Source organism: Pseudozyma hubeiensis (genome assembly GCF_000403515.1).
Source record: "Pseudozyma hubeiensis SY62 DNA, scaffold: PHS52, whole genome shotgun sequence".
Taxonomy (NCBI): domain Eukaryota; kingdom Fungi; phylum Basidiomycota; class Ustilaginomycetes; order Ustilaginales; family Ustilaginaceae; genus Pseudozyma; species Pseudozyma hubeiensis.
The window spans coordinates 197,140-209,045 of NW_012133834.1; the positions used below are offsets into that span (position 1 = coordinate 197,140).

An 11,906-nucleotide genomic window follows, 5' to 3' on the forward strand; every position below is an offset into this window, starting at 1 on the left:
TCTCTTCAACATCGTCGGCAGACAGCGACGTCGCTGCACCCAAGGAGCACGGCCTTCGCATTCGATCCACGCAACAACGCAGAGGTGCAAGAAGTTGACTCAAGAACATGAAGAAAGGAGCGATGAGGTGCTGACTGCGTGTCAAACTAGAGCCCGGCGAGTAAGTTGGCAGCGGCATTCGGCTCGCCTCCCAGTGGAGCCCATGGATTGGGCTGGTGAGGCGCCGGTGCTTGCTGCTGCTCTCCTCCCTGCTGCTGCTGTGGCTCGGCCTGATCCCCCCTCTCCCTCCGCAGCTGCAGCTGCACATTCTGCCTCACGTATGCCAGATAGGCCAGCCCACCGAGCGCCAAGATCAGCAGTCCGGACTCGATCATATCGTCCAGATCCTCATCCGTCTCGCCCTCCCTCGCTCCCCACGTCTCCGGCTCGTTAGGATCGCCGTATCCGCCACCTTGCTCTTCGGACAGCCTCTGCTGCTGCTTCTGCTTCTCCTCTGCTTGCTTGCGCTTGGCCGCCGCCTGCTCTTCCGCTTCCGTGTAGGCCGTGTTGCCCCGATCCGAGGACGCGTAGGACGACAGAAGCGAGATGGCGCTTTGACTCGACTCGGATCGGAAGACGGCGGCCCACACGGCGCGAACGTGCAATTTGACCAAACTCAACGCTACAGGCAGATACGCTTCCACGTTGGTCTCCACCGCAGTATCGTAGTACCGCTTGGCTAGGTGAAAGTCCTGCCTTGCGACCCCGATGCCGTTCTCGTACATCCAGCCCAAGTTCCAATAGGCTAGAGCCGAAACGCCTTTGTCAGCAGCGGCGGAATAGCATGCGGCGGCCTTCTCGTAAGCTGGCTGCCCTGGATTGCCCGTGCCGATGCCGTGAAAGTAGTAGTCGCCCATCTTGACCATCGCATCCACATTGTTTTGCGCAGCCGACCGTGTCCACTGCACCAGAGCGAGACGGTCGGTGAAGTTGCTCTGCTGCTTGCTGTCGCTCGACAGATCCAAGATGCGTGTCCGAGAGTTGGCTCGGTCGAGCATGTACGCGACGTTGTTCTGTGCCGATTCGTAGCCCAGTTCGCCCGCGAGCGCCCAGCCGAGCAATGCCTTTTGTCGTTCGCCGCGCCGCCACGCATGCTCCGCCTTGTGCGAGATCCGTGTCGACCAGTCGCCGTTCTCGGCGGTGTGCTTGAACCCAGAGAGCGCTTTGCGGCAGCTGTCGCTCGACTTCTCCTTGCGTGCCACTTGGGCGTTGACTTTGGCCAGCAGGTAGACTGCCTCGAAGCGGCTGTCACCCATGGAAGCGATGGTCAGACACTTGGCCGCGCTGTCGAGGTCGCCCATCTCCAGGTGGATCTTGCCCAGGTTGACGTTGGCCCCGCTGTGTCGTGCTTTTGCTGCCGCCTCAAAGTAGCTAGTCGCTGATCCCATGTCGACGGCGACTCCCAAGCCGTCGCGCAGCATCACACCGAGACCGTTGTACGACTCGGCATCGCCCGTGTCTTTGCCGCGCGAGAACCAGACCCAGGCGCGCGAGAAGTCTTGCTGGACACCTTCGCCACGCAGATACATCTGTCCGATCATGCCAGCTGCCGAGCCGGCGTGCAACAGCACACTGTCTTCCACCTTGAGCTGCACATCTTCTCCCCTTTCTCCCTGCTTGGCGGTGTAGCCCGTGGGTCCGCCGCGACCCACTTCGCCTGCCTTGCGAGGCCACACCTCTTTGGCGACCCGCAGAAGCCATGTCAAGGAACGTCGATAGTCACGGCGCACGGCACCTGCGGCTTCGCTCGACGAGTAGATGCTTCCGTGGTAGTAGACTTGCGCCATGAAGAGCGAGCTCCTCACGTCGCCGTGCTCGGCAAGATAAATGTGGTACTCGAGCAGATCTTCGAGTGCCGACGGGTCGCGGACTGAGCCAGGTTGACGGTTCAGCGCGGCTTGCACGGCCGGGTTGAAGACGGCGTAGCCGGTTGAAGCCACCGAGGCACCGGGACCGTAAGCACCGCCATCGAGATCCGAGATACGGATCTTGGTGTACGGCAACGTCAGCCCGCCCGGTGGACCTGCCTGGAAGCGCTTGTAAGTGTCTTCGGCCGCCCGTTCGTAGAGCTCGAGTGCGTTCCAGCACGATGGCGCCACGCCGATGCCGGCTTTGTACCGAAAGCCGAGCGCCATCTGCGACGGGGCATGTCCGGCATTGGCAGCGATCGTGTAGTGCAGCACTGCTTTGGCTTGTCGTTGTCCATCGTCGCGCTTGAGCTGTGCAAAGAGCTCGCGTCGCTTCTCCCAGGCCGAACGAACTTCATCGAATGTTGGCGACGAGGTGAACGAAGACCACGTGCTGACTTCGTTTGGCAAAGGCGTCCAGTCGCCTCGAACGGTCGATTCCCAGCCGCTGCCTTCCAGAAAGGCGAGTCGAGCGTGGGCACTGGCGTTGCCTGCCATTGAATTGCCGAGGTGATCGCGACCGAGATCGGCGAGCCGTTGATAACATGCGCGAGCGCGTGCAAGATCGGGTCGACTTCCGTGCGTGCCCCACAGCGAGTGTTCTCCTAGCACCCACAGAGCGTCGGCCAAAGCTGGCGAGCCATCTCCGTTCGACGTGGTTGTTGTAGACTCGCCGTTGAAAGCATCTCGAAGCAGGCTCGAGCCGTTGCGGGCTGCTGAAGAGTATGCTTCGTATGTCCAGTCGACCGATTCGCGTCCCCACCCCGCCCTTGTGAGCAGCGAAACAGCCCTGCTCATATCCCCCTCGTCTCCTTCTGCTGAATCTGTGACTTCCGCCGATGCCAGCACAAGATCGCTGTTCCCGTCGATCTTGGTGTTGAAAGGCCCAAACATGACGCTCTCCCAGATACTATCCGTCGGAGTGACCGGTGATGCTTCCTCCGGCAGCCTCTCCCAATCTGGCCAAAGCGGTAGAGGACTAGCGCTAGGCCATGACGATTCATACTGCGATGCTCCGATGGGAGGCCCCTGCCACTGATGAGCGCCGTCACTCTTGGGCAGGCTGACTCCTCTGATTTTTGCGCTTATGGCCGCATCCGACGCAGCAGCCTCCTGAGCGGTATCGAGTGCATCGCGGAGCCAGCGACGTATCGCTCGTGCAGCGTGCACGAGATTTGCTCCTTTGGAAGCTTTCAGTGGCAAGCTGCTGTCGCTTTGCTGTGATGTCGATGAAGCAACCCGTGGCGTGGATTTGCTGCTCTTGTTGCGGGAAGACTTGGTTTTGATGGTGGTGCGGAGCAGACGAAGAGCTTCTTCGTACGCTTCGTGCGGCGTCAGCTCTGCCGCTGCTGTGGTGGACGCAGACGGTACGTTGAAAGGCGCCTGCTCGGCGTGCGCTGTGCTGACCACGGACAGCAAGCAGCTCGCAACCAGCAGAACCAGCAGCGTCTTGCAGCGGCGTTGCGAACGGCGTCCAGAGGATGCCATGGTTGGGAAGGCAGTCAGCGCCTGTCGGACGCCTTGCGAGCGCTCGAGGCTAGGTAGGGCAGTGGTGACCGGGAGCTTGTTCCGGATGATGGTGGTAGTCTTGGCAGGGCGTGCAGCAGCTCGAACTTGCAAGGGTCTGTGCTCAGTAGGCGAGCTGCGTTGCGTTGCGTGTCCTCCACGTCAAAGCTTCCGCTCGATTTTTCTGCGAGTGTGAGCCTGTATGGTCGGGTCGATCTCACATCCTAAAATCTCACCAAAAAATCATCGCCCAGCATCATCACCATGCTCACTCTTCCTCACGATGCCTTCGTACAGCAGAACCACATCCGTCAAACCCGACCGTACAAAGAAAGAACGTTCTGATTTATTACAGGTGCATGCAGATGAGAAACAATGAGAGTTATCACGACAAACCAACTTTTATCAATACTGAAAGCCTCTAGACCTTCCTTCCGAGACCGCCAGAGGTAGCTCTCCAGACAGCCTTGGAGAACAGTCCACCCCAAGAATCAAAGGTAGCGGTGAAACATTCTGCCACCACCATCAGCAGCGCATACGATGTCACGAACACCACCAAGATCGTCGCCCAGTAAGGCACGCCTGCGGTCAGCAACGCCAAACAGAGCCACGCCGACCAAGTCCAGAACACGACACCGTGCATCAAGAATACGGCGAACGCATGTCTTCCGATGTACGACCAGACACGCAATCGGAAGAAAGCACGAAGCAGATCCGACAGATCGGTGAGGAGGAAGAAGCTGAACGAGAGGACCCACGAGGCTACACGCGGGTCGGTGTAGCTGATTCCCGGGTCGTCGGTCCAGGCGTGAGGCTCTTCCGCAATCCAGTCTGGGTGGATTCGGTGCTCCAAATTGTCGAAGCCGTTTCCGGGAGCACCCGGGATCTGGGAGAGGTACTGCTGAGCCCATGCTGCTAGGAAGAGCGCCCAGGCAAGCACCTGGCCGTGAACACGAAGCTTGTCGACCGACTCTGGCAGGCGCAAACCGCGACGGACAAAGCCGGGAACCAGAGGAATACCCTTAGCAGCTTTGGCCTGGTAGTTGAGCTTGCTGTCCAAGTCAGCTACAACGAGGCCGGCCATGAAGAAGAGGTCCCACGTCTGAGCATACCAGCTGAGCCCGATGCAGAGACCGTAGAAGGTGAAGCGCTTGTACGCGTTCTTGATCTCGTGCGCCACCAGTGCACAGATCATGCACGTCCACGTGCCCTGCACAATCACAGGGATCGTCCACAGCACACCGGTCGCGTACCCCGTCACCAAAGCGGGCTGTACCGGAGGAGCGGACCACCAGAGCGAAATGAAGGCATCCAAAAACACCATGACGTTGTCAAAGTTGCCCCAGTACGACCATGTCGACCACGTCCTCGATGCCAGACGCGGTACCCACTTGAACGCTCCTACATCCATCAGGAAGTAGTTAGCCAGAACAGCGCCGAGCACGGGCAACGCCAGACGAGGAATACGTCGCACCGACGCATCAGCCATGCTCTGCAGCCCGCCCTTGAGCAAGTATCGGTTGGTCATGGTTCGCGATGGCAGCATGAAAAAGATACCCAACTTGAGACCCTGATTGACCACGATCGGCCCGATGAGCGAGCGGAACCAGAACTCGAACTTGGGGTAGTGGTGAGGCGCTGCAGGCGTGGTGATACCGAAGTAGTAGATCAGCATAAAGTGGTGGAACGAGACCAAGAAGCACGCGAACCCTCGCATGCCATCCAGGTAGTCGATCCTGCGAGCTCCGGTCGAGGTGACCTGCGTTGTGCCTTTGATGAAGAGCAGATTGTTGGTGCGGCGCAACACGGCTTGCCAGAATGTCTCGGGTGGCTTGACACCCGCACCGGTGCCGTCTCGTGCTTTGCGTCCGTCGGCATCACCGAGTTCGGGCTTGGCGAGAGCGCCAACCTCACCGTCAGCACCGTTGAGGTCTCGCTGCTGCCACTGGATGATCTGTGGCCGCTGGAAAGCTTCGTGGGTTTCGGAACCGTAGCTCTCAAACACGGAGCCGGGTCGGGAGGTACCTTCGTGTTGGAAGTGGAACATGGACGAAGGAGCTCCCATGCTGAGCATGGTCGAGAAAGAGCCATTTCGTGGTCGCATCGCAAGCAGCTGGTCGTGTGTCAAGTGCTCTGATTGGCCATGAATCGATGCAGCAGATGGAATGCCGAGGTGAGAGGAGCTGGGTCGACGGCTGTGTGTCAAGCCAGGATCATCAGTCAATTCGACCTCGTCGTAGTCGCCTTTGAGGCTGGTAGCTTCGCTGGTAGACTCTTTGTGACCCGACAAGCTGTGCGAGTAGGCCGAAGAGGAAGTTTCGCCGACAAAGCCAGGGGCGATGTACGGCAGCGCTTGCGTTCGATTCATGTCCTCGAACCATCTGGGAGTCTCAGAGCCGCTGCCGCCATAAGCTGGCGATTCGTGTCCGAGCAGAGGATTGGATGGTCGCCTCAAGCTGGCGGTCGAGCCATTGGCGTAGCGGGGCAACACAGCAGGCCGCTTCTCTCCAAAGTCGAGGTGACTATTGTAGGAGCGCGCATCGGAACTGTCGTCATCCGAGTCACCTCCGTCATCGGAATCGCTGTCAGAACCATAGACGAGGTCGGTAGCGGTCCAGAGCTCCACCGGCTTGGTAGCTGTAGCGAGGGTGGGGCTCATGGTGCCTGAAGTAGCCACCGTGGTGTTGCCAAATAAGTGAGCCTTATCGTCGATGCTGTCGTTCTCCAGAGGAGTAAGTGGCGGGGTACTGCCGCTTAGCTCGGAGCCTTTGGAAGCGAGCGACGCGATGAAGGGCGGCGCCACGAAGCCGTCGACGTGGGTTCCGCTGGAAGAAGGCGATACAGAGTTGTGATCTTTTTCCTGAGCAGCGATGGCGGCGGCACGCTTCTTGTCGTTGGACTTGACGGATCGCACGACGAGACCGTGCGCGATGGTCATGATGAAGATGCCCGCAGCAACCGAGATGGCAATGACGCCGTACATGGGAGGTTTGAAGGACGATTTGGCTGGTTTGATCTTGTTCAACGCGGTCAGATCGAAAGGCGTACTGTCGCGGAGGGCAAAGTCGTCGGTGCTGCAGATGGCATCGACGTTTGCACTCGCGGCCAAGCATTGCGAGTCGAACTGCGACTTGCGCACTTCGAGACTCGAGTTGAAGAAGAAGCGCGTGTAGCGGACGTGGGTTAGCAGAGGCTGGCGGAGTGGTGGCCCCTGGGATTGCGAGTCTTCACCGTTGGACCAAGCTTGGAAGCTGATAGGAACGGGTGTCATGGGCAGATGCGATGCGTTGACGCCCTTTTCGACCGAGTGAAAATTGGCGCTCTCGTTGGTGGCGGCGTTGCGCCACTGAAGCAGCTCGGGCTGCCAGTCGAAGCGATGCTCTAGGTAGTCGGTGGAGCCCAGAGAAGAGATGTTGAGCTTGACAGGTTGGTCGCCATGTCCGTAAGCGGACCAGGACCACTGAAGTGTGGAGTTGCGAGGATCATCCGAGGTGAAGAATCCGATGTCGACCGTCTCGGAATCGTTGTAGGCGGCGCTAAATTTGAAGGCGGCACCGGCGCCGAGGGAGACGGCGGGCTCGATCTGTGCACGGAAGGAGCCGTAGAGGATGTCGCGTCTGCGAGTGACGATCTGGGAGCCGTTGACGATGCGATGCACGGGCTCTGCAGGCGAGACCTGAAGCGCCAAGGCATTGTCGTTGACAAAGGTGTTGTTGTAGCTGACAGCGCTGCGGTAGGTTGCGCCAAAGCTGTTTTCCCATTTGTTGATGAGATTACCTACGAGCGACCACGATTGCTGGCCATCGCCGGTCTCGCCTGGCGTAGCTCCACCGTAGATGCGCGGCGATCGTTGCGGCTGGGTGACGACATCGTTGAGACCGGTCTCGTTGAAATAGGTGATGGAGCGATCGGTCCAGAGGGCGTTTGTGAGTGGGTCGCGATATCCGCACTCGCAAGCTGCCTGCGCGAACGAGAGGCAAGAGGCGGCGAAAACGAGGGTGGAAGCGATCAGCCGTGCCGGCGCGATCTGCGGAGGAGCGACCATGTCGAACTGCGGCGGCAATACGTTGACGTTGGTGCAGCCGAGCCAGGAAACGTCGATGGGTGCGTCCGTTTAAACGGTCATCTGCTTGAGTGTGCACGTAGAGAAGGTAGTAAGGTAGCACGAGACGAAGGAGTGTTGGCAATTGTGGTGGAAGAGGATGACAAAAGAGCGTGATGCTTGTTCCAAGCTGACGGCGAGGAGGGAAGCTGTACAACAAACGAAGTACGAAGTGGAGTGCCAAGGTGGAACAGAGCTGTTGCGATGCGATTCCGCTACCACAGACAAGAAGAAAGCCGAATGCAGGATACGCAGAGGTGAGAACGGGAGATTGCAGGGTGGCTCAGAGTGCACCACGAGCAGTTGCGAGACTTGAACAAGCTCAAGCTCTCGAAACGAACAAGTGCGAGAGGGGCACGAGTCGGCCACTTGGTGAATTCGAAGACTCTCACTCGGCGCTCGACAGTAAATGTCTAAGGGGCCTAGGCTGTGAACGTTTAGGAAGCAGCTGCAAGACCGCCATCATCGTGGACATCTCATCCAGCATTTCGAGGGTTGACACACGGCGTTCGAGCGCGAAACAAGACGATTGCGAGCTAGAGAAGGTGCGGACGGCGAGATGAATGTGATTTTTTTCAAGAACGGGGCTGTGATCCAAGAACGCCTTGCAGGGTGTCTGCATGATTTGGCCGCTGCCGTGGGGCTCTGTTAGCGAGACAAGCTCGGATGAGTGAACCTTGCTTTGTTTGCGGCATCGTTCGACGACTCGGTACATCAATCAGCCGGATGCAAGCCACTCTCTGCTGCGCTGTACCGCGTACCGTACACTGAGCTACTCTCTGACAGCCGAGCTGGATAGGCGCAGACGCTTCGCCAGAGTGATTTACGCAATTAGTCTCGGCTGCCCTTTTCCGCTCTAGCGCCTTAATTAGAAATCCGTTTTTGCGTCAACTTCAGCTACGTCGACGCTTCGACTCATAGAACAACCCTACGCGACCCGTGGCAGGCCTCAGAGCAGTAGCGTACAGTTGCTGCGTCGGTGCTTCGCAAAATCTGACGCACACCACGTACAGCTACAAGGCAACTTCTGGGTGATGACGTTCAAGCGAAGCATTGGCGAGACACAAGCGTGATGCTGCGTCGCCTGCCACGCTGTCGACGTCGGCAACCAGGTCGCTGTAAGTGCCGATGACCTTGATCTTGCTGCGCATACTTAGACATACATGAGGCCACCGCATCTGCATCTACGTCTCGGTGGTTTCAGAGTCCACGACGCCCACAGATTGCCGTGTTTGTTGTCTTTGACGGTGTTTCGGAAGCCTTGGCTGACGCCGCTGCCAACACCGAAGTCCGAAGTGATTTCGGACCGCGGTTTGACCTACCACCTATGGTGCTGCCGGCCCCCTTTTCACAGAAAGTTTTGTCTCTTGTCTGTACCATCGTAGTACCTTGGAGGTAACGCTTTGATTGCTCCGCTGCGGTGGCACGGAGCTAAGACCGCCCTGTGCAACGCGAACAAAGTTTCGAGTGTCGATGAGAGAGTTGCTTCCATGTCGCGCGAGTCCCTTGCGCCCCTTGCGCCGAAGGCCGTCCCCCCTCAGAGTGAACAGCCGCTCGCCTCCCTCTGCCATTGCAGCTCGCTCTGATCTTGCCTTGAGAGCCGTGTTGAAGCCGCTCCACTTTGCCAATCTGAAGATCATTCGTCCTTCTCCAGACAAGATCAATCCTCCTAGGACAACATCATCTTCCTCAACGTCACGTCCCTCGATAGGAAATCCCGATTGTCGTCGGTCACACCGACTCAAGTCTCCCATCTTCCCATCTCGTCTTTGAATGCTCGCTACTCGACAGTACACCCCGCTTCAGAAGGATACTCCAAGCCCGTCGAAAGCGTCGACGCAAGCTCTTTGACCATCATGGTTGCACAAGGTGGCTTGTCCGCATCGCTGGGCAACGTCTCTGCCTTTGTCTACAGCTGGACACCCATGATCCTGCTCATGAGCTACTCGGTCTTCAGCTTCTTCTTCTACATTGTCATCCCACCCACCCTTCAAGCCGTTCTCTTCTACATCTACCTCGTTCTCCAAACGCTCACCGCTCTCTCCGTATCCACCGAGGCCATGCAGTCCATCCGACCCTCGGTCAAGGCGAGACGGGCGTTCCGCAAAGCAGCCAAGGAAGGCTGGGGCGAGACCGAGAACGGCAAGCCCTGGCCCAAGATCGACATTGTCCTCGTCGCCTACCTCCCCAACGAGCAGGATATCATCATGCGACAGTTACGTTACGCTCTTCGCGAGATCAACTACCCCAGCGACAGGGTCATGATCAACCTCGTCTACAACACGCCCAAACCCATCGAGCCGGTCGAAACCGAACTGCGCGAGCTGGAACAGGCACATGCCAGATTGCGCGTCATCAAAGTTCCCAACTCGACCTCGAAAGCCGACAACATCAACCACTACCTCTCGTTGGATTTCAAGTGCGATATCATCACGCTCTACGATACCGACCACTATCCGGATCCGAATGCGTTGAGATGGGTGGCGCGTAGGTTCTTGCAAGGCGGTATCGATATCATCCAGGGACGTTGTTGCGTGTACAACTACGACGAGACTTGGTTGACGCGTTTGGTGGCGGCAGAGTTCGATATGATTTACGGCGTGATGCATAGCGGAAGAGCAGAGGTGCAGGGGTACGGCTTTTTTGGTGGATCCAACGGGCATTGGAATGCGAGTCTGCTCAAGACGTTGGGTATGCAGAAGCACATGTTGACCGAGGACATTGACAGTTCCATGCGGGCTATCATCTCGGGTGCACGGATCGAGTACGATCTCAAGGTGCTCTCCTACGAGCTCGCTCCAGAAACGCTTCCGGCTCTGCTCAAGCAGCGCCTCAGGTGGGCTCAGGGGTGGACGCAGGTGGCCTTCCGACACGCCATCCCCGCCATCCGTCGAGGCGCCTACAGCGACAACAACGGCATTCGTTCCCGAATCGGTCTCTTCCAGCTTCTCGTCTATCGTGAGATCTTCTTCCACATTCAGCTCGGCTTGTTCTTCATCCTGCTATCGGGCTTGATCCTCAGCTTACCCCACGAAGGTCTCAAGGCGTGGTTCAACAATTTTGGCGGCTTCAGCCTCGCCATGTGGATTTTGGGGTTGAATCTCATCTGTCTCTTTGTGACGATGTGCATCACACTCAAGAACCGCTCCAACTTTACCCACCCGATGGGCATTATCCTGTTTGGACTCCTCTCGCCGTTCTACTACACGGCGGTCAGCTTTTCTTCCGTCTTTTGCCACTTTAGGGAGTTTGTCAAGTTCGAAAAGTGGAACCCGACGGCTAGAGGTGCCAAGAAGCCAGCAGCATAGTCGAATCTTGTACTCTTTCGTTTCGTTGGTAGTTTAATCACAGACAGTCTTTATCGCGGTGAATGTATTGCGTGGCGAAGCGCAATCTGGTCGGATAGCAGCATCCGACAGCCAGCGCAGAAGCAAGAGAGGAGCTCTGAACTGTGATGGTCTTGCACCACGGTGATCCGCTGCAAGGCTTTTTTGAAGGGTATAGATAAGTCTGCATTAGCATGAATGGTCGCAAACACAAAGCAAGACAAGCAAACAAAGAGAGAAAAAAGTCCGTTGGTACCACATCTCACCTCTGATCATGCTTCGCCCAGAATTGCCTCGTTGAGCTCTACCAATGGAGCCAGTTCTCTCGGTTCTACCAATTGGAACTCGGTGATGAAGAGCAAAAAGTGACGGTAGGAAGTGTTGAGATGCGCCTCGATGCTGAGTGCGCACACCTGCGCAAAGTGATGGTTGTAGATGTGAGCGTAGACCCTAAAGAGCCTCCTCAAAATGGACTTGACGACGGCGGGGAAGTTCTTGGGGAAAGGAACGCCGATCTTGCTCGGGAACAGGTTCTCATCGTCCAGCTGAGACTGAACCCAGCTCATCAGGCAATCGACATACTCCGGTGCCGACATCTTGGTGGGACGACGGTAGAGCGCAGAGTTGGCATCTTGCCAGTGGTACTCGAATCGTGGACCTGCGCACATGACGGGACATTCGGTGGGTGTGCAGAACTCGGTGATGGTTCCGTAGAGCATGTTGACGTGGTTGAAAAAGTCGACCGTGTTGACGGCTAGCCATTCGTTGAGATCCTCGCCTTCGGGGAGGATGACGGCGAGTCGGAGGTTGCCGCTGCCGAGTGTCGCTTCGGCATATCGCTTGAGCTGGTACTGTTTGGTACCCTCGGGAATGTTGCGCTTTGGCTTGAAGGTGCGCGTTTTCGAGAGGCCGAAGAAGGACGACATGGTGGACAGAGTTGCTGCGTTTCGAAAGTACAATCCAGGGTTTTTCGACTTGGCAGATTATTCAGAGGTATCTACGGCGAGATGTCTGCTTGGACCGCAG

The 11,906-nt window shown here is 57.6% G+C and overlaps 4 protein-coding genes across 4 annotated transcripts; 1 reads left to right on the forward strand and 3 right to left on the reverse strand.

The window, feature by feature from the left end:
- Positions 1-146: 146 nt before the first annotated feature.
- PHSY_005661 (ubiquitin-protein ligase Sel1/Ubx2) lies at positions 147-3,434 on the reverse strand (the record flags this gene model as incomplete). Its single annotated transcript, XM_012336269.1, has 1 exon — positions 147-3,434. One exon carries the CDS (start codon positions 3,432-3,434, stop codon positions 147-149), a length of 3,288 nt encoding a protein of 1,095 aa, XP_012191659.1.
- Positions 3,435-3,873: 439 nt separating this feature from the next.
- PHSY_005662 (hypothetical protein) lies at positions 3,874-7,497 on the reverse strand (the record flags this gene model as incomplete). The annotated part of the gene is made up of 1 exon (XM_012336270.1): positions 3,874-7,497. One exon carries the CDS (start codon positions 7,495-7,497, stop codon positions 3,874-3,876), a length of 3,624 nt encoding a protein of 1,207 aa, XP_012191660.1.
- Positions 7,498-7,654: 157 nt separating this feature from the next.
- PHSY_005663 (cellulose synthase catalytic subunit) lies at positions 7,655-10,862 on the forward strand (the record flags this gene model as incomplete). The annotated part of the gene is made up of 4 exons (XM_012336271.1): positions 7,655-7,811; positions 8,452-8,561; positions 8,759-8,949; positions 9,266-10,862. 4 exons carry the CDS (start codon positions 7,655-7,657, stop codon positions 10,860-10,862), a joined length of 2,055 nt encoding a protein of 684 aa, XP_012191661.1.
- Positions 10,863-11,152: 290 nt separating this feature from the next.
- On the reverse strand, positions 11,153-11,806 carry PHSY_005664 (hypothetical protein; the record flags this gene model as incomplete). The annotated part of the gene is made up of 1 exon (XM_012336272.1): positions 11,153-11,806. One exon carries the CDS (start codon positions 11,804-11,806, stop codon positions 11,153-11,155), a length of 654 nt encoding a protein of 217 aa, XP_012191662.1.
- Between the last annotated feature and the right edge of the window lie 100 nt (positions 11,807-11,906).